The following is a 26813-nucleotide window of genomic DNA, read 5'->3' on the forward strand; positions in this document are numbered from 1 at the left end:
CAAAACAGAGTCTCATTAGGTGGATTATTAGAAGATAAATCTATTGGCCATAACCAACCAAGAAACAGAAAGAAATTAAAATTCCCCTCAGTCTTCTAGTTCTGCAGTACTAGTGTCAAAGTATAAGGAAAGAGGACAGAGAGCACTAGGAATTACAAACATTTTAGACCACCCATAAACATTAATTTAATTACAGATAATCTAAGAATGAGAAATTTGTCTAATGACCAAAAAACCCCATCACTATAAGAACTGAACCACATCATTACTCACATTCTGGCCATAAATGAACTCAGAGACAAAAGGAAGCTGCAGATCATAAGGAAAGGTAGTCCATAAGTCATTCTTAGAGAGTCAAGAAAGTGAGTTGGTAGAGTTGAATTAATGGTATCATAAGAAATAGGTCATAACAAATAACATTCCATAAGACATTTGGTCATTTCATTTTCTAGTGCTCTTTTTGAACATAAGCAAAAGGTTCATCATGAATATAATTACAGACTATCCATCAATATCTCTTGTTAAAGATGAAAAAGTAGAGATATTCTATGAAAAAACTTACTAAATTCCTACAAACTAAGTAAATATAAATTTTTATAATCAATGACTTTAATGCAAAGATATACACAAAGGAAGCATAGCAAAAACTATAAAATACAGTTCAGATTTAATAAGCAAAAGAGGTTTAGGGAGTGAATATACACTATTCAGAAGCTTCAAAGCTACTCCATAAATATATATTATACAAGCAGAGCAATGGAAGGCACCTAGCACAAACCATTAAAAAATAAAAATGCTCGCCTTATAACAGACAGGAAAAGATTACCTACTAATGGATAAGCCATTTGAAAACAGAGAGAGGTCTTTGTGCAATCAGATCATTGATTATTTAGAAAAAATATGTCAAAATTAAATCAAATTTAAAGCTAAATATGGGAAGATGATATTACATATGATTGACTATAACACCTTTCAGCCAGCCTATTCATATAAATTATAAATGCCTATGATGTGGGAAGGAAAATAATGTTGCTGTTAAGGATTGTAGGGGGCTTAAAAATAAAAAAAGAAAAAGCAATTCATTGATTAGAAAGGTAAATGTGATCCTGCATTCCCAAAAAACACTTAATCTCTTTACCAAAGAAGGTGATATTGCAGATAAATTGAAGTGGTTTTGAATATAAATTTATTTTTAAAAATACTATTGAATGTGTTGCTTATAAGAGACACACGTAAAACAGAAATACACACAAAGTAAAAATAAGAAGGTAGAGCAGAAACTATCATGTTTCATCTGAAGTAATAAAGGCAGGAGTAGCAATCGTGATTTCAGAAAAAGCAAAAGAAAAAAGATCTAATTAAAAGAGATAATCAGAGAAACTACATTTTGATGAAAGATACCATAGACAACAAAATAATAAAAAATTTTACAGAAAGTTTCTCTGATAAAATCCTAGTTTCTGAAATATACATGGAATTGAGTCAAATTTGTAAACATAAGAGCCATTCCCCAAATGGTAAATGGTCAAGGGATATGAATAGGCAAAATTTAGTAAAAGAAATCAAAGCTATCTACAGTCATAGGAAAAAACACAATAAATCTCTATTGATTAGAGAAAGGCAAATTAAAACAACTCTGAGGTACCATCTCACACCTACCAGAAATAACAAATGCTGGAAAAGATGAAGGAAAATAAGTACACTAATGGTGGAAGTGTGAACCAGTCCAACCATTCTGAAGAATATGCTCAAAGTGATATAAACTGTGCTTAAGCAGGTCATCAAAGACTCTTGATTCAAACAAAGGCCAAGACTCAATCAAAGGCACTTGATTGCCTTCTGCTGAGAAGCACTCAAAAAAAAATAGCAGAAAGCCCCACTTTGCTTGTCATTACAGGGAGATATGAAATGATTATTTGAAGGGATGGAATGGTCAAATGAGCCTGGGAGAAACTTGTTTGTAGGCAACAAGGAATGAAGTAATAGTCAATAGTGAATAAATATTTATTAAGTGCCTATGATGTGAAAGGCACTATGCTAAGCAAGGGAATACAAATACAAAAAGAGAAAGACAGTCCATGCCCTCAAGGAGCTTACAACGTTAGGAGGGAAGACAACACACAAAAACAAGCTGAAAATGGAAGAGAGGCATGGTGGAGAAATCAGAGAAGTCCCAAAGTAGCGCAGCCAGGTGGGAAATGACATGTCTGGGCTGAGCTCCCTTTTTAAAAGGAAGTTTTGAAGTCACAAGAAAGGCTAAGTCACACGAGTTTGAGTCACATGGTTGTGATGCCGTCCACCCCTGAAGAAGTGTATACATACTCAAAGGTTAGCATTTTGATTTGGGGGTCTCATTGGAAGAATGTTTATGTGATTTGGCCAGTTGAGAATCCTGCTAGCCATTAAGGAGCCCCCCAGCTTTGAAAGCCCAGATGCTGGTGTGTGTGTGTGTGTGTGTGTGTGTGTGTGTGTGTGTGTGTCTCGCGTGCGCACATGTGCGTAACTATGTATGTATTGCTACGGTCAGACAGTTAGAAGCCTGGCTGTTCACTTGTGTTATTTTCTCCATTATCTCTGTTTGTATTTGCTCTGAAGTTTAGGGTGCTGACCTTTTTCCCTGAACTAAGTGAATGATATATGTATGTTTAATTAAACTAAGATTGTTAACCCCTTATAGTTGCTTTCCTTTAGAAAAGTAGATCAAAGAACCTGTGCTAACAGCCCTCCTGTCTGCTAGTGTTATTGGCCTTACACTTTCATAATAGCTGCAAGTTACTTTGTTGTTACACTCCCTCCACCTTTCATAGCCAAATTCCTAGAAGAAAGTTAACTATTCTCACAAAATCCACTTACTTTTCTCTCACTTCTCTCACTTCAGCCCTTTGCCATCTGGCTTCTGATGTCATCATTCAAGTGAAACTACTCTCCATAAATTTATTAAATGGTCATTTAACCATCAAATTTAATTTTTCTCATTTTTATCCTTTTTAAACTCTCTGTAGTATTGATATTAGTGACCACCTACTTTACATATATATGCTAATATATGGGTTTTATGACACTTCCCTTGGTTTCTCTTCTTTCTGGTATGGCCATTCATTCACATTCTCCTTTCCTGGATTATAATTTATGTCCCACTGTCTCTGTGTATGCTGCTAAGGTTCTGTATTAGGCCTTCTTCTCTTCTGTCTATATATTGTTTATCTTCATGATTGTATCTACAACTACAGGTTCAATTATCACCTCTACAATGACCTCTGATCTATATATCCAGTTGTAGTCTTGTGAAATACTGATTGTATTTCTGCAGTATTTAAATTGTTTTTTTTTCTTGTTTGCAATTATCAGTGATTTATAACATTTTTTCATATGTATCCTAATAGTTTGAACTTCTTCTTTTCAGAACTTACTGTGCATATCTTTTAATCATTTCCCAATTGGGGAATGGTTATCATTTTTTTTTTACATTTTACTGAGTTCCATATAAATTTTAGAAATTTATCTGAGGAAATACTGGAAAAGATATTTTCCCTAATTCATTATTTCCCTTCTAATTTTAACTTGCTTGGAATTAACTTTTCTCAAGTTTGTATAACCAAAATTTTCCATTTTATCTTCTTTAATGCTCTCTATTTGTCTGGTAATGAATTCCCCGCCCCCATCTATATCCATAAAAGGTATTTTCTACCTTGATCCTATAATTTTGTGACATTTAATATTTATTATGTGTCCATTTGGAGTTTACCATTATATATGGTAAGAGATCTTGGGATAAACCTAGTTTCTGTGAGACTAACAGTCTTTACACCAGAAATTGTGCTTTGATTCTACTAAATAATGTTATTATGTTTATTTGAATCTGTATGTACATGTCTAATCTGTTCCACTGAAGAACATTTTTTTAAAAAAAATTTAGGTCAATATGAAATAGTTTTGACAATTACTGCTTTGTAATACACTTGAGAACTGGTAGGCTTTCTACTTTCCCACTGATATTAATTATTTCTCTTGAGAATCCTGACATTTTGTTCCTCCAGACGAATTTTGCTACTGTTTTTTCTAGCTCTCTAAAGTAACTCTTTAGTGGTTTAATTGGTTTGGGACTGATTAAGTGAATTAATTTAGTTAGTATTGATATTTTATCATAGTGGCTCATTCTAACCATAAGCAATTAATATCTCACCACACATTTAAGTGAGTTTTTAGTTGTATTCATATAGTTACCATGTATCTTGGTAAGTAGACTCCAAAGTATTTTATACATTCTCTAGTTATTTTGAGTAGTATTTTTCTGTCTCTTCCTGTTCAGGTTTTTTTTGGGAAGGGAGCAGGGGAATTACCTAGAGAAGCTGATAGCATGTATGAGTTTATTTTATATCCTGCTACTTTACTGATACTATTGCTTGAATTAACTTTAACCAATTCTCTAAGGACCTCTAAGTAAGCCATGATGTTATCTGTAAAACTGAAGTAAACATTAAGTGACTTGCCCAGGACCAAACATTCCTGAGGCTGCATTTAAATTCAGATGTTTTTAACTGTAGTCAATGCACTATATACTGCAGCACTTAGCTGTAGACAGAAATGGGACAGAGAAGGTCCAGGTTCCTCTAGGTGATCTGAAATAAACCAAATCTCTGAACCAGAGCTTGCCATAGCATCAATATAGAACCAAATCAATTCAAGCTGGTAACTGCACAAGTTAAGGAAACAGAAACAGGGTTGATATCATGTCCCAAGAAGATTTAGTAGTATACTCAAGGAGAAGCCAGGGATAAAAGCATAGCATACCCGCAGGTATGGTCCTTCTCCTTAGGAAGAGAAATGCTGGGCTAGCCAGTCCACAAAAATGTGCCAAATTAAGGACAGCAGTAATAAAATAAGTGTCTCACCATTCCATCCAAATATGAGGGGGGAAATTGGCCATAGCACAAAGTTCCAATACCAAAATTGAGGCTGTAAATATGTTTAAAGAGAAGAAAATTCAAAATAAAATTAAGAAAAACTATGGGTTAATTAAAGCCCAATAAGCAAACCCAGAAGAAAAAAGTAACTCCACAATTAATTAACACTGGATTCAAGAAAAAACATTTACCTGGTCACAAAGACTACACTGGTTAGAAGAAATTAAATGAGGAATTAAAAAATAAACTTAGAGCTCTTAAGGGGAAAAAAATGGAAAGAGAATAAATAATTTAAGAGAAAATGAAAAACATGAAAAAACAGAGTATAGAGAACTGTGATATCTAGAAACTTGAAATATTAAACCAAAGTAAAAAGCCTAAAAACACAGATCGTCACAGAAAACACAATATTATAAATATTGACTTACAAAACATATAGAGAAGAGATAATTAAAGTTATGGCCAGGCAAAAAAATCTGGATGCCATATTTTAAGAAATAGTAAAAGTAAACTTCTCAAAACTATTAAAGTTAGGGGACTGAAAGTGAATTTAAAAAACAAAATCTACCAGCCCAGCTGAAAGAAACCTCAAACTGAAAACACTGAGGTATTTCATGGTCAAAATCCAGCCTTAGAGGTAAAAGAAAATTTTCCATAAGAATCCAGAAAGAAAAAAATTGAAGTACCGTCAGTAATCATCAGGGCAACTATGTGGCACAAGGGACAGAGTATCAGGATTGCATAAAACTATGCTATAACTATTATAACAGGGGGAAATATCTTATGATGTAATATATTAAAAGGCAAAATATTAAACCTGCAACCAAGTATAACATCCTGCACAACAGAACATAACCAACAAGCGGGGAGAGGCCCTTTAATAAAAAAAAAAAAAAAAAAAAAGACTTTCAAGCATTCCTGATAAAAGGACCCAAGCTGGTCCTTTGCCTTTGAAAGGCAAAAACAAGAGACAAGAGAAACCTAGAAAGGTAAACACATTTTAGCAACTCTAAGGGGCTAAATGATGAATAAATGCTTATATTCTAAGAGGGGAAGGAGAAACCACAATCTCTTCAGAATCCTATTGTCTTCAAGGGTCACAAAGATAATAAAGAATGTGTTGGTTTTAGGACAGGAAAAAGAAAGGGAGGAACAAAGCAAAAAACTGGAGAAGAAATGGGGAATAAGGAAAAGGAACTTATTTTTCAAATAATATGGGAATGTGGACTACCCACACCGAAATCCCTCAAATTGAGCATGAACCATCTCTCTCTCTCTCTCTCTCTCTCTCTCTCTCTCTCTCTCCCTCTCTCCTTGTCTCTCTGTCTCTGTCTTTGTGTGTGTGTGTGTGTCTTTGTCTCTTTCTCCATCTATTCCACTATCTATCCCTCTATCTATTTTCATCTACACACACACACACACACACATCTATCTCCTCTCTCTCTACCCTAGCTTGTTCATCTCAACCTACCCTACCAGCAGGAAGATCTAAGTAATCAGAGAAAAATTATGACCATACAGATATAGTCTAGGTTTGTTCAGGATTCTAGGGATAACCCCACTGTGGGAAAATATGCCCCTCTACTCATTCCTATAACTCTTCAGTCCCCCACTAAAACACATATATTTACACAAAAATCAGCCATACACAATGATGACAGCATTAGAACTTCAATACGACCCATTACTTAATAATAAGGAAATAATAATAATATATCATAAACATTCAGTATAAAATAAATGCAGGATTAATCAATATATCAGACTATACACACAATCGCAGACATTATACCACCAATGCACACATACATAAACCTGTCATGGAGACACATCAATAAAGAAAAACTATGTTTGCTGGGTAACAACTCTGGACTGCAGGACTTGATATCATCTAGTTCATTCAGCAACACCTGTACCATACAAAACTCCTTATCTGCTAACTTTTCTCCTGGTCTTCAGCACCCTCCTACTATTTACTTCCTGCTCACAAACTGATAAAGGACTGACCATCTATTTCAACTTAATAATCTTAAAAAGAGAATAAAGTTTAGAATTGTTATATTGGCTAGCAGTTCTCTTTTAAGCTAATTGAACTGGTTCACTAGGAGCCTAGTTTCTTAATCTTCCAATCAGGTGTACACCAGCTGACTCAACAGCAACTTAGCTACAAAGCCTCTTCTTCTTCTTTCTAAAAACTGCTGAAATTTCCTTGTCCATTGATCATTCTGCTACTAGTTTCTTCATACAACTCCACCCAAACTGGTTTTTCTATCTCCTGTTGAGGTTTCACTTTCCAGCTCAGTTCTACTCTCTTAATCCTTAAAAGGGGCACATGTAAATGAACTTGAGGGACCATAATCTCAGTCATTCCATCTTCTTCAAAGCAGTTCTTTTCAAGAGTCTGATCTTTTAAAATAGAGTTTAAATACTTATACTTTAAAATTTTTAATAAATAAAAGTTAATTTTCACCTTTTCTCATTTACTAAACTGCACACAAACTAAAAGATCATACTACTGCTAATACACTATAAGTACACAAATATAGCAGAATGGAGAACTAAAAATTGCATGAATTTTAATCTTATTTGAACTTTACAAAGGAGAATTTAGTGCATATATCAACACAAAACACACAGAATTTGGTAAATAAATACATTAAATTCAACAGGTAGAAAAGTAGGGACACAGAGAGGGGTATTTAAAAAGGAAGAATATGAGGGGGGGTGGTAATCATAAGTAAAATAAACTTCAAAGCTCTTCTCAGCAATGCAAGGACCTAAAACAACTCCCAAAGACTCATGAAGGAAAATGCCATCGACATCCAGAGAAAGAAATATGGAGTCTGAATGCAGATCGAAGCAGACTATTTGCTCTATTTCTTTCCTTTGTTTTCCTTTTTCTCTCATGGTTCCTCCCATTTGTTCTAATTCTTCTATACAGCATGACTAATGTGAAAATATGTTTAATAATATGTAGAGTTATATCAGATTACATGCCATCTTGGGGAGGGAAGAGGGTAAGGAGATGAAGAAAATTTAAAACTTATGGAAGTGAATGTTGAAAACTAAAAATAAATAAATTAATTTATAAAAACCTGTCTCAAAAAACAAATTTCAAAGTGATCATAAAGATATTAAAGGAGAAAGTATAGATACATAGATTCATATGTATATATAGATATACACAGATACGCATGTATATATGTGTGTGTATGCGTGTGTGGACATCTGAGCTAAATGAAGAGGGAAAGTGAAGAAGAAGAGATCAGATCGCGCCGGTTAACAGATGAGCAGCGTTGATCCCAATGTTTTCTTTGTAAAGAGCTGAGTGAACAGGAAAGAGATAATTTTCAAAAGAATGTGATAAAAGGAAAACAAGATGTTTAACAATCTTAACCAAATATGAACGGGGTGAACTCATGCAAAACTACTAGGAGGGTGAAATAATTGGATAGAAAACAGAATACAATAATATGATGCTTACAAGAAGCCTGCTTGAATCATAATAAGCAACAAAATTAAACATAAGTATTGGGAGCAGAATTTTCTGCATATCAGGAAATGTAAAAAAAAGGCACAAGAATAATGATGTCATTCATGTCACACCCACTCACCCTGGGTATAGCCCAAAGCTGTGTTCAAAGCTCTCTTCTCTTTTTCTCTCTTATTTTCTCACTTGATCTCACTAACTCAAATAGTTTCATAGGATCAGGATGTACCAGGGCTCTTCTGCCACGAGAGGTTAAGTTAGCTCTTTCCCCAAAGCACAAGGAGGTTGTCCCTGAGACTTGAATGGCCCAGAGGACTGCTGTAAACAATTTGACCAGCAGCTGCTGTGGGGGTGTAAAACCAACAACAACCAGCACACAGAACGCTGCAAGCCCAGGTTCTTGTGATCTGCTTTACTAAGGAAAGCAACGTTAAGGGGTTAACAATCTTACTTTAATCCAACATACAAATATCATTCACTCAGCTCAGGGGGAAAAGCCAGCACCCTGAGCTTCAGAACAAATACAAACAGAGCAAATAAACACGAATCAACAGACAGACTTCTGTCTGACAAAGCCAGGGAGCTAATAACAATGGCTGGCCTAGAGTCACACACCACTCCTGCTGTGGCTCAGAGCTCTGAAAGAGAAAGCCAACCTCTGGGTTTATATATCTTGTTCAGGGTCAAAAGTGAGTCACCCATGTTGACTCAGCCACGTGACCTAAAATCATCACAAAAACGCGACTTAAACCCACATGGTCTAAAAGCCTCTGATGTCACAAACATGTCACTCAAACCCATGTAAACTAGGCTTTCCCTTGAGGCCATGAGGTCATCAAGGACTCCTAATTTAATCAAGGAAACAAAGGCCAAACTCTTCAAGGGTACTCAGTTGAATAAGTGCTAAGAGCCCATCTTGATACCCACTACAAGGACTGAAGCTCAGCACTTCTGTTGATTTAGCTTGGTGGACCACGTTGATGCGGCTTCCTAGTAAACTAAGAGCATAAAAAGCCCTGTCCAGGTTGTGTCAGGGCCCTTCAGACAAAATCACTCAAGTCAACATAATCTATTCTGCTAGCTCATTTTTTATGTGGAGGTGAAGAAATCATACCTGAGATAAATGTTGCATTATTGTTGAGTATCCATGAAAAGCTGTGTCTCATTTCATTCTAATATCAGACTCAAACTACCAATGAGCTGAATTAAGTCAGGCTACCACATGTAGGTTCAATTATCACTTTTTTCCTAACGACTCACTTCCATATCTACATATTCAGCCTTAGACCTAAGCTGCAGTCTCATATCACCACCTACTCACTAGACATTTTGAATGGGATATTACAGAGACATCTCAAAGTAATCATAACCAAAATAGAACTAATTTCACTTTTCCTAAAATCTACATCTCTTCCTAACTTCTCTGTTACTGTGGAGGGCACCAAAATCCTTGAAATCACCCTGGTTTTCAACCTTGACTGCCCACTCTCCCATATATAATATTTTATATAAACATTCAATCATTTGTTAAATATTTTCAGTTCTATTGCTTGTTTATGTCCCTATTTTCCATTCACACAGTCACAACCATAGTACAGGCTTTTGCTAACTTTAATCTAGACTATTGTAACAACCTCCTAACTCAACTAGTTATTCCAATTTATCCTCTGTACAGCCACCAAGGTGATTTTCTTAAAGTGCTTGTTATCTCTCCACACCCAATGATTCCATATTATTTGTAGAAAGAAATATAAAGTTCTGTCTGGTATCCAACACTCATTAAAATCTGGTCACCTCATAACTTTCCAAACACTCTTACACATTATACCCTACACGCACTCTACAACCCAGTTGTTGGGGTTTAGTTTTTTTCATGATGTGTTGTGGTGAAACTATCTCAAAGAATTCTGAGTCAGACCACCTCTAATCCAAGTATAGGCATTTATTGAGATTGATGCCTCTCATGAAGCAGGCTAAGTTCCAAGAGGAACCAGTAATTTCAGAGAAAGCAATGTGGATTTTTATAGGGTAAAGATGCTGATATAAATATATACACGATATAAATTTACACAGAATATGGGAATATGACTAATATTAAAAAGGCAGGAGGAGTTTGTTAAGGGATTAGGTAATGGAGGTAACCACTTTCTATGGTTCAGTGGTCAAACATTCTGGTCATGCTGCCCTCCAATTGGCTAGCTATAGTGGTCCTGTCTGGTCAAGATGGATAATGTTGAGATTGAGTGCATGGACATACCTATTTCTGTGGAAATGGGTCTGAGGACAGTGGCTAGCTAGAGGCAGTGGTTGGGATCCCATCACATTGACACACCTGTTATTTCTGTGAGAACTATGAGTTCATGGACATACCTGTTGTTCTAGTGAGCAGTGAGGCATATATGAAGAAGTTAAAATACTGAATGTGGGGGGGGGGGGTGGGCAGTGAGTGGCTAGGTAGGGGCAATGTGCCTGCTGTTCAGTGGGGCCTATAAGGAAGTTAGAATATTGAGGCTGGGGGCAGCTTTATTAGGATTCCATCACAATTATGATGGTCTACTTGTGATTCCTCACACATAATGTTCCATCTCCTTCTCCATGCCTTTTCATGAGCTACAAAAGCAGTAACTTTTGGAGCATATATATAAAGAGAACTTCATGTGGTCTCTACACATGAGAAATTTAGTAAGGAAGAGGAGTAAGTTACCCCTTTTGCCATACATATTCCTTACACATGACTTTTATTACCTTTGTACTTTACTTGCGAGCTTACTTTTCCCAGAAATGCTGGGTAAGGAGAGTGTGCCCCTAATTTGGGAAGATTTTTTATACCAGCTATTTTTTAACCATTCTCAGTAAATTCCTAAATGGCATCAACTACTGATAATACAAAACACATTGGTGGGAATGAGGAGCTAGAGTACTAGAAATCCCAGCCCTTTAGGGTAAACCCTAGAACCTGAGGATAGGTAGGACCAATCATTACAGATCCTAACCTGTGATTATAAGTACCCAGTTGAAGGAGTGGCTATAGAGAGGCTGTACAAGCTTTTTCCAAGATAATTTTGGGGTTCCTCTATGCACTTATAGAAATTTCCTATAGAAATTCTCTATTTGGAACTCTTGATCTTAGATATATTCTAGTATTCAGGGATCTATCAGAGAAAAATGTAGCATTTTTCTTTATCCTATATTTAAGATGGCAGTCAGTTTCCTGGTTAGTTTCCTTTACATGTCAGCTTCCTTTCTTTTAGATAATTCTTACTCATTTGAATGCTTAAATACTAATATCTATTTATTACTAAATCCTTTATAAGTATAGAAGCTGATAAGAGCAGTAAAATAAATGGTTCCTAGCATTTTACCTAGAGCATGATATAAAAGCTCACAAAATATGCTTTTTTTCTTTCCTTCTTTCTTTTTTCTCTATTCCTTTCTTTGTTCCTTTCACTTAAGCAGACCTATACTGACTGTATTATTGTGACATGAATGAGGTCAGATGTGTCTGAGATCCTTGCGATCTGAAGGTCTATAAGATAACAGTTCCCTGCTGGCCTAAAACCACTGATTAATCAACCCCACATAATCTCTTCGTGGAGTCCCAACCCTGTTTGGGACCTTTCTGATTTTGTTTCCCTTTTAAGCTAACCTGCTTGTCCTGGTGATGGATGAGTTAGAAACTCCAACTGAACTGCCCCATGCATTGGTAAGGAATGTTTAGGAAAATCTGGGGTGCCCTGTGGTGAAGAGATCCAGAGGTCATTTATGTTTAGACTTCCAATGGGATCTCCTTATGTGAGAAAAGGATTATTGGAGATCCTAGATATGCTCTAGTTGTGAAAGAACTACCTAAATGTGTTTTGTCTAAATTTCTATATATGTTAAAGAGAATTATGGAAGAACTTTTTGCCAGTAGAATTTGGATTCTAACCAGGCCATGCCAGGTTCTTAATTCCTTCATAGAGAGCACTATAGGTATTATGCCTTTCCTCTGAGAAGAAAATCTTGATAACTGTCTGTTGTGAACTCAACAAAAGAATCAACTCTTGAACCTAGCAGAACTAAACCTAAGAATTTTCACAAAGGGCAAAGGTTATTTCCAATAGCGAGAATCCATGAGTTGGCCCTTCACCACCCATGTTCTCTACATATATGCCTCACTGCCATTGTAACTCTAATTTTGAGCTTACCATCCACCCAGGATCCTTGTATGTACAGAGGGAAGGTGTACCTTCAGTTTTGGAGAGACAAGATTTGTTTGAACCAACTAGTCTTGATATACTTTCTCAGTAAATTCCTTTAAAAATTAATTGGTAACATTTGGTTGACTGATAATGTTGGAAGTCATAACTCCTCAGCGTCCCCCTTATCATTCTGATGGGAGTAGTAGTCAAATGATCTTACATACATGTGCATATGTATGTATATGTAATACATATGTATCTGTGTGTACATGTATATATGAATGTGTATATGTATATGCCAAATGATATAGCATCTAAATATTTAACAGAAAAGACAGAAATACATGGAGAAATAGACAATAAAATTATAATAGTTACCTCAAAATGAGCCCAATTTTACTGAGACATCTCACCAAGATTCACGCTCCTTGAGGGCAAGCATATTTTTAACTTTCTTTATATCCCCAGAACTTAGGTAGAATTTATAGAACAGAGAAAACAAGAAAATCATGCTGACTAAAAAAGAAATCAAGGGACTTAAAAAAATAAAGTTGTAGATGATATAATTCTCACATTTATAGATCTGGAATTAAAAGTAGCAAATATATATTCTGGCTTTGCAGAGCCACTTTGCAAGAATTCACCATAACAATACTCAAACAAAAAGAGGAAAACAGAAATACTAAAAATATCCTTTACTAACCACAGCAAAATCCAAACTATAACCAATAAAGAACATTTGAAGAAACAATTCAGAGTTAAATGGAGACTACAAAACATAATCCTCAAAAATACATAGTTCAGAGAAAATATCATGGAAAGAATAATTTTATCTTTAATAAGGAAAAGACAACAAAACAAAACTGTTGTAAGGTAATCAGACAGTGCAGAGGGGAAATTTTAGTTCTCTAAACCATTTTATCAACAAAAAGAAAAATTAACATGCACCCAAAAGAAAAAAAATGAGAACAAAAGAAATCAAAATACTCTACTAAGCACAAAATGAATATTTTGGGGGGAAAGAGAAAAGAAGAGAAATAATTTAAAATAAAGAAAATTGAATTGACAAATAATCGAGGAGCTGTTTTTTTAAAGAAAACTTGAAATAAAGAAGCAAGGAATATCAAAAATAAAAAAGTATAAAATAACAGGATGGAAAGAAATAATTAATAATTATACCTGTGAATGTGAATGGGATGAACTTAACAATAAAACAAAAAAAAAAGATTAGCAACATAAATTAGAAATCAAAATCCAACAATATATTGTTTACAATAAACACATTTGAAATATAAAGACACATAGAGTCAAAATAAAGGGTTGAAGCAAAATCTATTTTGCCTTAGCTAAACCCAAAAAAGTGGAGTTTATGATTTCAGATAAGGCAAAGTAAAAAGACTTAACTAAAAGAGATAAAAAGGAAAACTACATTTTGCTGAAAGGTAACAAACAATGAATTGATTCCAATATATAGCATATGCAGTATATTGTATTGCTTGTAATTACTTAGAGAAAAAAATGAATTATAATAGCAGAGGATCTCAATTTAAATTAGCCCTCGATAAATCTAACCAATTAATAAATAAGAAAGAACAAGTACTTAAATAGAATTTTAGAAAACTTAAATATGATAGATCTTTGGTGACTTCTAAAGGGAAACATTAACAGAAGCAGGGAAGAGAGACCAGAACAAGGCTCCTATAGAAGGTGAAATTTGAGCTGGGTCCTAGAGAAGGTTAGGAGGAAGTATGTTCCAGGCATAGTGGACAGACAGTGCAAGGGCACAGTGAGGAGGTGAAGTGTCCTATGTGAGAACAGTTAAGTAAGCTAGTCTCTACACTGTAAAGTGTATGGAGTACATTAAAGTGTAAGAAGACTAAAAAGGGAACAGGTTATGAAGATATGTGAATGTCAAAGAGAACAGTTTGTATTTTTGTTTGTTTGTTTTGAGACTGGGTCTACCTATCTCACCCAGGCTCAAAGTATGACTCCTCCTAGGCTCCAAATAACTGCTGATGCAGTTATTGGCAACTTTGATCTGTATGATATCCACTTTGGCCAGTTTACCCCTCCTTAGGCAGCCTAGTGGCCCCCTGACTCCTAGGTACCAAACTAGTAGTTCAAGTTCAGTATGTCCAAAACTAAGCTTATTATCCCCCAGCCCCTACAACCTAACCATGTTCCCTCAGCCAGTGGAAATGTTGTTTCCTCAGCTTCCTGCTTTCTAAACCTTGGCAAGATAGTCTTTCCTTTCCACTGTATCTTAAGTCTAATCGATTACAATGTCCAACATTTCTGGCATTTTCTTGTCTTTCCCCACTGCTAACACCCTTATTATTCCCTTTCTATATTATTGCAACAGTCTTCTAACAGGTCTTTCCACCTCCACTCATCAACCCCATACCACATTGATAAATGATTCTGATAAATATATTGACTTACTCATGTCACTTTTCTGCTCAAATGTCCACAGTGCCTACTGAATTTGTTCAAACTCCTGTGCCTGAAATTTTAGCCACACTAGAATCTGGTTCCATTCTCATCTTTCAAACTTCCCTGACATTCTGAGAGGCAGGATGGCTTCACAGACAGGGAAACAGGCCAGCCTTGGAGTCTGAAACTCCTAGTTTCAAGTACTTACCCTGAACATGGGCAAATCACTTGATCTCTCAACCAACTCTGTTAGACCATAAATTGCAGATGAGTTAGCAATCTGCACTGGTAGAGGGACTGTCTAGTCCAGGAGCTCTTAAGCATTTTTTGTGATATGGATTCCTTTTCAAAACCATGTTCCTCAATGAAGAAAATAAAATATTAAGAACACAAAGGAAAACAATTCTTTTGAAACAAAAATGTCATTTTTCTTACCCCAGTTCATGGATCTCCTAAAATCTATTTACAGACACTTTGAAGGACCAGTGGGCCCCTGCTTAGAAATTTCTTCTCTACAAATGATATGATGGTATACTTAGAGAACCCTAGAGAATCAACTAAAAAACTATTTGAAATAATTAAAAACTTTAGCAAATTTGCAGGATATAAAATAAACTGACATAAATCATAACCATTTCTATATATGATCAATAAGGTCCAGTGGTAAAAGATAAGAAGAGAAATTCCATTTAAAATAACTTAAAACAATACAAAATACTTAGGACCTACATGCCCAGACAAACCCAGGAACTATATGAACTTACAAAACATTTTTTATACAAATGAAGTCAGATTTAAACAATTGGAAAAATATCAATTGCTCATGGATAGGCCAAGCCAATAAATAAAAATGACAGCTCTATCTAAACTTATTTATTCAGTGACATATGAATCAAACTAGAAAAAAAAACTTTTATAGAGCTAGAAAAAAAATAACAAAAATTCATCTGGAAGAACAAAAGTTCAAAAATATCAAAGGAATTAATGAAAAAAATGCAAAAGAAGGAAGCCTAGCCTTACTAGATCTCAAACAATATTATAAAGCAGCAATCATCAAAACTATTTGGTATTGGCTAAGAAATAGGATGGTGGATCAGTGAAACACATTAGGTACACAAGACCCAGTAGTAAATTACCATAGTAATCTAGTGTTTAATAAACCCAAACACCTCAGTTTTGGAGATAAGAATTCACTATTTGCCAAAAATTGCTGGGAAAACTAGAAAACAGTATGGCAGAAAGAAGGTATAGGAAGGCCCACACCTATATGTGTGTGTGTGTGTATATATACATATATATATGTACATATATATATATACATACATACACACACACACATATATATGCATATATATGTATATGTGTGTGTGTGTGTGTGTGTGTGCGTGTGTGTGTGTATATTGTCTGAGGTTAGCATTTTGTTTGAGGATCACTCATTGGAAGAGTTTTGGTGTGGAGACTCTGGGTAGCCATTAAAGAGCACCACCCTGGCTTTGAAAACCCTAGATGTTGGTGCTTCTCTCTCTGGTAACTGTGTATGTATAGCTTTGGTCAGACAACTAGAAGCCTGTCTGTTGATTTGTGTTATTTGTTCTGTTTACATTTTCTCTGTTTGTAATTTCTGTATATATTTGCTCTGGAGTTCAGGATGCTAACTTTTTCCCCTGAACTAAGTGTATGATATATGCATGTTTGATTGAAGTGAGATTGTAAACCCCCTAAAGTTGCTTTCCTTAGAAAAGCAGACCAAAGAACCTGTGCTAGCAACACTCCTGTGGGCCTTACACAGCCATAGTAGCTACAAGCAGGAATGCTGCTACAATCACTCACCCTCTACAGCAAGATAAGGTCAAAATGGGCACATTATTTAGACATAAAGGATGATACCATAAGAAAATTAAGAGAAAAAGGAATAGTTTACCTGTCAGATCTATGGGGAAAAGAAGAGTTGTTGACCAAACAAGAGATAGAGTACATTATGAGCTATAAAATTGATAATGTTGATAATATTAAATTTAAAAGGTAGGTACAAACAAAACCAATGCAACCAAGGGAAGGGAAGCAGAAAGTTGCAGAAAAACATTTAGAGCAAGTGTCTCTATTAAAGGCCTCATTTCTCAAATATATAGAGGACTGAGTCCAATTTATAAGAATGCAAGTTATTCCCCAATTTATAAATGGCCCATGGATAGGAAGAGACAGTTTTCAGATGAAGCAATCAAAACTATCTATAGTTATATGAAAAAATGCTCTAAATCATTATTGCTTAGACGAATGCAAATTAAAACAATTCTGAGGTTTGTGTTGGTAACCAAAAATGGGCTCCTTAGCACTCAGTTCAACAAGTGCCCTTGAATAGTTTGGCTTTTGTTCCCTTTGAGTAATTCATTGAGCCTTACTAGGTGCTAAGCCCCAGGCCCAAACCCCCATTAGGTGTGGAACCTTAGTGGATGTGGATTGGCAACTAAGGTGGGGCCCAAGGTGGGGTTAGTTTACATGTCTGGGAGAGCAGAGGCTTTTAGACCACGTGGGTTTAAGTCTGCCTCTTTGTGACGATTCTAGGTCACATGGGTGAGTCGCATGTGTGACTCACCCCTGCCGCTGAAAAAGATATAAAAACCAGGGGTTGGCTGTCTGTTCTTTGGAGCTCATTGCCGCAGCAGTGGTGGCACATGTGACTCTGGGACAGCCCTTGTTCTGAGCTCCTGGGCTGAACCTAGATGTTGGTAACTATGAATTGTATTGGGTCTGTCTGTTGATGTTTGTAATTTGTTTGTATTTTGCTCTGAAGTTCAGTGTGCTGGATTTTTCCCCTGAACTAAGGGAATGATATTTGTATGCTGGATTAAAGTAAACTTGTCAACCCCTTCACCTTGCTTTCCTTAGTTAAGCAGATCAAAAGAACCTGTGCTGTTGGCAGCTTTCTGGGTGATGGCTGTGGGTGGATCTTACACCCCCACAGAAGCTGCTAGCCGGATTGTGGAAACAAGGTTCCACCTCACAGCTATCATATTAGCTAATATTACAGAAAAGGAAAATGATAAATGTTGGAAAAGATGTGGGAAAACTGGGACACTAAAGCACTGTTGGTAGGGTTGTGAACTGATCCAACCATTCTGGAAAGCACTTTGGAATTATGCCCAAAGGGCAATCAAACTGTGTATATACCCTTTGATCTAGCAATACTAAGTCTGTATCCCAAAGAGATTATTTAAAAAAAAAAAAGGAAAGGGACCCACATGTACAAAAATATTTATAGCAGCTCTCTTTGTGGTGGCAAAGAATTAGAAATTGAGCAGCTGCACATCAATTGGGGAATGGCTGAAGAATTTGCAACATATGAATGTAATGGAATACTATTGTGCTATAAGATGATGAGCAGGCAGGTTTTAGAAAAAACCTGGGAAGACTTACATGAACTGATGTACAGTGAGGTGAGAAGAACCAAGAGAACACTGTATGAAGTAACAGCAACAGTGTGCAATGATCAACTATGAATGACTCAGCTCTTCTCAGCAATACAATGATCAAAAACAATTAAAAAAGGCTTATGATGGAAAATGCTATCCACCTCCAGAAAAAGAAGTGATGGAGTCTGAATGCATATCAAAGCATACTATTTTCATTTTCTTTATTTTTTTGTGGTTTTTTTTCCTTTCATTCTGTTTCTCCTTTCACAAGATGACTAATATAGAAATATGTTTTACATGATTACACATATATAACCTATATCAAACTGCTTACTATTTTGGGTGGAAGGAAGAAAATTTGGAACACAAAATTTTTTAAATGAATATTAAAAATTGTATTCACATGTAATTGAAAAAACAAGATATTGTTTAAAAAATATACAAGCCTTTTAAAAAAAAGTTCTGGGGCCAGCTAAGTGGTACAGTGAGTAGAACACTGGCCCTGGAGTAAGAAGGACCTGAGTTCGAATCTGACCTCAGACACTTGACACACTTTTTAGATGTGTGACCTTGGACAAGTCTCTTAACCCCAATTGCCCTGCCTTCTCCCCTCAAAAAAAGAGTTCTGCTGTAAGCCAAGATCTTCACACAAATGAAATCAATGGTTGGTATACCCCCCCAAAAAAATAAAACCTCTCATATATCTAGCAAGCTGTACTAAATTCTCTGCCTCTCAAATACACTCTGTGCTTCCTTGCCACCATGACCTTTGGTCCATGGTGTTCTCTATGACTGAAATGTTCTTCACCTTCTTGGCTTATTGAATTCCTATTAATCCTTTAAAAGCCCAACTCAGATTTTACCTCTTCAATGAAATCTACTCTGATCTGTCAGTAATCATGTTATCTTCCTCAGATCTTATGTAACATTTGCTTTAGTTCTTGCATAACACTTATATAGCTGCCCTCAAAATGTTACATTATATAGGAAGAAGTAACACTAAAATAAACAATCAAATACAAAACATACACAAATACCTGGAGGAAAAGCATTAGCATAGGTATGTGGGAAGAGCTAAATAAATAATTGATGAAAAGAATTATCCCCAATTTACAGTTGAATAATATAATTTTCCCATAGTCACATCACTCATAAATACTACAACTGTGGATTCTGCTTCTGGGAGCCAAGATAGCAGAGTAAGAAGTAAGTCACTCTCACTATCACTTATTGACTTCTGAAAGCTGAGAAAATATCACCCCAGGAAAAGTCTTGGAACAACTGAGCCAGCAGAAAGAGGGGTGCAGCAGTTTTTTAACGCAGGAAGCTTGGGGGATTAATGAGCAAGGCCCCTCTTACTCTGGGGGAGGGGGAACAGTACAGCACAAGAGGCATCCCAGTAAGTCAGCAGTAGTGAATGATCTTTCCAGCCCATTGAATAGGCCTCAGGTAGGGCCAACAAAGGGAGGCCTGAATAGAGGCAAGCCTACATCTTTGTGATGCCAATCAGGGATTAAAGACCCTTCCCACTCACTCAATAGACCTCTGTTGGGGCCAATTAAGGGAAGCTTAATTAGAGGTTTGTTTGTAGGCAGGCCTAATCCCTTTATTTACTAGGCACTAAGCCTTAGGCCCACACTCTTTTACCCACTGGGCATGAAGCCCTCAGAGCCACCACCACCCCCCCAAAAGTACATATACCTAGAAGATAGCCATTGAGAACTGAGAATTCAGAAGTCAGAAGTCAGAGAAGCCAGAATTCAGCCCAAGCAGAAGGAGATGACAGAGCTGCAGAAAGAGTATGGAGTGGAGAGTGGAAACCAGGAAGCTGCAGAGACCAGAGAACTTAGGGGAGAGAGAATGCAGGCAAGCAGACAGTTAGGATTCATGAGTGATTGTTTATGGGAAGGCCCTGGGGGTGGGAGGGAGGAGGGAGAGGTTACAGGATGGCTTGGTTCCTTGCTATAATACTATGTTATAATTTCCTTGTTGCTACATTGAGGTGGGCTTCCTGGTTTTGGAATATAATTACTGCTTCATAAAATTGGAGGTGTGGTCCTTGGATTTGATCCTCTGGAGTCTAAATAAATGTTATATTTCCTCTGCCTTCTACCTAGAGAGTTTCTCATACTTTCCAATTCCAAATCATACAGGCGTGTTCATGGTCATCCAAGAGGTCATGAATCTTGCCTTACTGATACACCTGGCAAATATATCCAGGAGAGACAATTTAAAAATTATTCATCTAACCTGAATGAATCATCTGCCATGATGATAAAAAGAGCCTGACAGCATTTCTCAGGAAATCATCAAGGAAAATTTCCCTGAGGGCCTAGAACCAGAAGGTAAAATCGTCATCAAAAGAATACCCCATCACCTCCTGAAAGAGATCCCAAATTGAAAATGCCAAGTAATATTGTAGCCAAATTCCAAAATTACAAGGTCAAAGATAAAATACTGCAAGTAGCCAGAAAGGAACAATTTAAATATCATAGAACTATAGTCAGGATTACACAGGATCTTGCAGCTCCTACATTAAAAGACTGGAGGGTATGGAATACAATATTCCACAAGGCAAATGACCTTGCATTACAACCAAGGATCACCTACCCAGAGAAATTGAGCATAATCTTTCAGGGGAGGAGATGGACATTCCACAAAATAAGGGAGTTCCAAACTTTCCTGATGAAAAGACCAGAGTTCAACAGAAAATTTGATCTTCAAATACAAGACTCGAGAGGCATAAAAAGGTAAACAGGAAAGAAAAAAAAACATGTTAATAAGGGCAAACTGTTTACATCCCTACAAGGGAAGATGACACTTGTAACTCTTCAGAACTGTATTGTTATTATGACATTTAAAAGGGGTATATATAGACAGAAGGTGTAGGTATAAGTTGACTTTGATGTGATGATATAAAAATAATCTAATTAAGTGGTGAAAAGGGATTGTACTGGGAGAAAAGTATAGGAGGAGGCAGACAAGGGTAAATTACACATGAAAAGGCACAAAAACCTATTACAGTAGAGGGAAAGAAGGGAGGGAGATAAGCATTATTTAAACCTTGCTCTCATCACATTTGGCTCAAAGGGAGAATAACATAATCAGTTAGGTATAAAAATCAAACTTGCCCTATAAGAAGCAGGAAGGCAAAGAGAAAGAAAAAAAGAGGGGGTGGATAAACGGAAAGAAGTAGTAATAAGGGTAAAGGGGAAGAAAAGGGAGGTAGCTGATAGAAGGGAGGGCAGACTTAGGGAGGCTGTGGTCAAAAGCTAAACTCTAGTGAGGAGGGAAAGTGAGAAAGAAGACAGAAAAGTATAAACAAGGGGGAAATAGGATGGAGAGAAAGGCACTTATAGTAATCATAACTGTGAATGTGATGAACTCTCCCATAAAAAAGAAGCAGAGAGCAGAGTGGATTAAGAACCATAATCCTACAATATGTTGTTTACAAGAAACACATTTGAAGCAGAGGGATACATACAGAGTAAAGGTAAAAGGCTAGAGCAGAATAAATAAATAAATAAATAAATATTCAGGAAGATATAATACTGAAGTAAAAAAAAAAGCAGGGGTAGCAATCCTGATCTCAGACAAAGCAAAAGTAAAAAACAGATCTAATTAAAAGGGATAAGGAAGGAAACTACATCCTACTAAAAGGCACCATAGACAGTGAAATAATATCATCAGTAAACATATATGTACCAAATGGGATAGCATCCAAATTCTTAGAGGAGAAGCTAAATGAGTTACAGGAAGAAACAGATAACAAAACTGTACTGGTGGGGGAACCTCAACTTCTCCCTCTCAGAAATAGATAAATCTAACCACAAAATAAACAAGAAAGAAGTTAAGGAGATGAATCGAATTTTAGAAAAGTTAAATATGGTTGAGCTCTGCAGAAAACTGAATGGGAATAGAAAGGAATATGCCTTTTTCTTGGTGGTACATGGCACCTATACAAAAACTGACCATTTATTAGGGCATAAAATCCTCAAACTCAGCCACAAAAGTGATTTTCCTAAAAATGCAGGTCTAAATCACTGGCAGCCCTCTACTCAATAAACTCCAGTGGCTTCCTATTGCCTCTAGGATCAAATACAAAATGCTGTTTGGCATTCAAAGGCCTTCATAACCTAGCCCCCTCCTACCTCTCCAGTATTGTTACACATTACACCTTGACATGTTTCCTTAGATCCGCTGACACTGGCCTCCTGGCTATTCTACAAACAAAACACTCCATCCTTCAGCTCCAGGCATTTTCTCTGGCCATCTGGAATGCCTGGAATGCTCTCCCTCCTCTACTCTGACTACTGACCTCCCTGGTTTCCTTTAAATCCCAGTTAAAATCCTGCTTTCCAGAGGAAGACTTCCTCAACCCATTTTAATTCCAGTGCCTTCACTCTGTTAATCATATCCCTTCACTCTATTAATTATTTTCTATTTACCATGTATATAGCTTGCTTTGTATATATTTCTTGCATGTTTCAATTGGATTATAAGTTCCTTTAGGGCAGGGACTTTCTTTTGCCACTTTTTGTATCATCAGCACTTAGCACAGTGGTTAATAAATATTTACTGACTGATTTAGTGCAACTCCTTAGCTTTGCAGAAAAGGAATTGAGGCCCAGTGAAGTTATGACTTGCCCAAGTGTATACAGGTTGTAAATGGGACAGCCAGGATAAGAAATCCTCCAATTCCAAATCCATCATTCTTTCTACTGCACCACATTGCTTCCTTACCTAACTAGAATTAACATCTTAAGTTAAATTGATGTGATTACAAATTGTTTATCATGAATTCTAAGCTATAAATAATACAGCTGTTCTGCTCTTCTCCAGCACATTCATGCTATTTTGTTGAAAAAAAAAATCTGACCAATATACCACTAACTTTTATTTATTTAAACCTCTGTAAAAGTTTCCTCAACCCTTAACTAGCATTTCCTTACTGAATAAAAACACCAATTTAATTTCTATTTCTCCTTAAGCAAAACATATACAAGTTTTTTATTATAAACTACTGCTTCAAAAAATAAAAACTAAAACTTATGACATATTTACTGCATTTTTGAAAAATATTTTCCCAAAGTTTACTGCAATTTTAGGGACACTTTTAAAGGAATCTTTAAACAGATTCATGTTAGCCTTTCAGTTGAAAATATTTTAAAAATGTATCCATTACCACTAACTAGACAGAAAATAAACTTCTTTACTGGTATCTTTTTTTTCCTTCCCAGTGACTAAGGAAACTAAAAAATAACCAAAAAAAATGTGCAACCCATTTTTTAATAATCATCCAAACTGGATGCTCAAAAATATCAAAGTTATATTTGAGAATTTCACAGGACTAACTCAGAGATGTGTGTTTCCCTCATGCTTTAAGCTAGTTATTTAGCAAATTCCCAGAAAGCTACCTGCAATAATACTCTTCGACCATGAAATAGATATTACTGTTGCTTTCTAAAGATAAAAAAATAAATTCATGAAAAATAGCATTCAAGATTTTAGACCAACCTTTTGCTAGATTGTTAATCTCATATGTAAATGTGTTGTCCTTTACAGACATATTGAATCAATAGCCTACACTTTCTACAGAAACTGATGCCATAAATCATCTCACTGATAAAAACTCAAAAATTAAATTATATTCCTCATGATGAATTTGCTAAGAATGTATAATAAAACATTTCAGAACATATTGAACTATTTCAACATATTCAATGTTGCTTAACCCCAAAGTGAATATTTATATCATCCTCATTTTACCTCCAATATAAATTAACTAAAATAGCCCATTTCCTGAGTATTCTAGAGAAGCGTTCTATGAATATTTTCTTGAACTAACTATGAGAGGCATATTTTTAAAACAAACTTGTTTTTAATTGGCTCCATATTTATTCTTCATTTTGGCAATATTGTGATGCTGATGATCTAGAAAACGAGCTATTCAGAAGAGATGTTACAAGCCCAGTTTTTCATTTAATTGTCAAAATATTTCAAAAAGAAGATAAAATTCAATACTTTAGGCTTAAAAAGTTTTAAAATCTACATATGTTTAGATTTTTATCACCTAATATATATCCATATACAGATATATAGATAGATATATCAGATTTTCAAATCATCTTAACCTTTCTCATTATGAATTTCTATTCATATAAATACACAAGACTTTAAAGATGAAAACTATTTTTAAATGAGTAAAACATAATATCTGTATGCTTCCAATTCAGATAACTTCCTAAGTTGTATAATGGGCCTTGTGCAGCTAAAAAGAAAAAAAACTTGTAATTATATGAAATATAGCATTTTTTCTTTATTTTCACCAAAACAACACATCTTTTAGAATCAGAAATCAAATATTCAAATTCTTCATATATACAATAATTCAAGGATTTCCTTAAGTATTGCTTAAATACATTTTAGCTCACAAAGTGTTCTATTTATAACATAGGAAGCAATGCTTTTAACACTGATCTCTAGTAGCTAATATTTTAGTATTTGACTAACATGTTCATTTTTTAGGATACAGAAATTAATAATAATTTTAGACACAACAGAAAAAAATTAGTGAGAAAAATACTTTATGCAAAAATTAGCTTTTATGATTCTTTACTTAGGACTTTTTACTCCTTCCAAGCCATCCGATAACTTTGTAGAACTTCACTTTAGTTATAAATGTCATCTCTCCTTTTATTGATCTCCACACTTCTTTCTCTTGTGTCATCATATTTCTGTATCACTTAGATTTATCTTTGAAGAAGTACAAACTGAAATCAGGTATAATTCTATTAAAGTAAACTTCAGGGATGACTTGGTGTCCTTATATTTTGTATATATTAATTCTATAGGGTTTTCCATCAAACAATTTTTAATTACAATAGTGAAACATCTGTTTATTTTTTCTAATTCCTCATAATAGTTCCCCACACTTCCCACCAGCAGGAAATGTACAATACCACACACACATACACACACACACACACACACATGCCAAACACCATGATGTACAGGCAGTACTCACAATGGACATAATATGCTAGGGGGTTCTCTAAAATTTATTTCCCTATTGCTCTTTTTATACTTGGTCTTAACATTTTGTTTGGAGACTGGGCTCTAATTTATAACCTTCCACTGAAATAATTTCAAAAATCATAACTATATATGTGTATATATGTGAAGGTATGCAATTCTATCACAGATTTCTGATTTTTTTAGGAAACATTATTGAAATTATGTACTTTTCACATCTCCCAAATATATACATACCTATATCATATGCCAGGAAATCAGCAGAAAAGCATTTTGCACCATTACTCAAGGAAGTATCATTATGAGTGTTTCCTCCAAAAATGAGCATAGCTCCATTGATTAGGACAGCTGAATGAAGATATCTGGCAAACCCACTTTCTTTCAAAATAGTCCTATAGAATAAAATTTTGAAAATATTTACAAAAAAATCAAAGGTCTATTGGCCAGTCACTTAATTACTGTATATAGTTTTTAATTGAATTTCAAAATTCAGCAATCTATTTTCAGCTTTCTCTATAATTCATATTGATGGCCCTGGTCAAAGTAAAGTCATTTTACTTCATTTGCTATAGTGAATTATGAAACTATGAATCATGTAATAGAATGTTTGGAGTTTCAAGCAGAGAAGCTATCACATAACAATACTATTATTATCCTTACAAAACCTCATGTCTTAAACTGACTTTTCCATTCACAAGTGCAAGAAACTGTCAAGAAATTTAAGTGGACATTTATACAAGCAATAGCTTCAGTTTTAAATGTGAAAGATGTCAATGGCAGTTAAATAGAGTATGTTAGTTTGTTTCAATTCACTACCTATGACATTTTTTAAAAAATCATTAAACAGCTACTTAGGCTTAAATAGGTACATTACTATCTATGCTTATTAAAAATAATTAGGAAATAAAACACTGAAATATATAGTCAAAATATTTCTATTTTGTTAAAATGATACAGTAATTCAAAATAACAAATGTTTTCAGTGCCTAGTATATGCAAAGGTACTGTGCCACAAAATAATCACAATGTTATAAATTAGAAATTGATCACTGACTTAAAAATTCCCAGTGAAAAAATGAATGTAACAGAAAGGATGTATAATAATCTTTGGCTTTGTCCTTGAAGATCCCAACTTCCTTATCTGTTAAATAAGGGAGCTGTTCTACCAGATAATCTCAAAGATCCCTTGCAGTTCTAAAAATCATGTTATTATAACTCATTGGTGAGGAAAGAGAGGGAGGCAAAGGAGTATTTTGTAATAAAGCTTTATATTCCTACAGACAACTTCTACCCTGAATATTATAGTATGACTTAAAAGAATTCAGACCATGAAACTATGATAACAAAAAATTTTAAAGCA

At 35.3% G+C, this 26813-nt stretch overlaps 1 protein-coding gene across 1 annotated transcript in view; it reads right to left on the minus strand.

Moving 5' to 3' along the window:
- Positions 1-26813, minus strand: part of ATRNL1 (attractin like 1) — a 578692-nt gene that overhangs the window by 383012 nt on the left and 168867 nt on the right. Inside the window, exons 10-11 of the mRNA XM_036736548.1 lie at positions 25691-25845; positions 7165-7310 (exon numbers count right to left, since the gene is read on the minus strand). Coding sequence (XP_036592443.1) covers positions 7165-7310; positions 25691-25845 — 301 coding nt within the window. The remainder of the gene's footprint in view (positions 1-7164; positions 7311-25690; positions 25846-26813) is intronic.

Source organism: Trichosurus vulpecula, chromosome 8, assembly GCF_011100635.1.
Source record: "Trichosurus vulpecula isolate mTriVul1 chromosome 8, mTriVul1.pri, whole genome shotgun sequence".
Classification (NCBI taxonomy): domain Eukaryota; kingdom Metazoa; phylum Chordata; class Mammalia; order Diprotodontia; family Phalangeridae; genus Trichosurus; species Trichosurus vulpecula.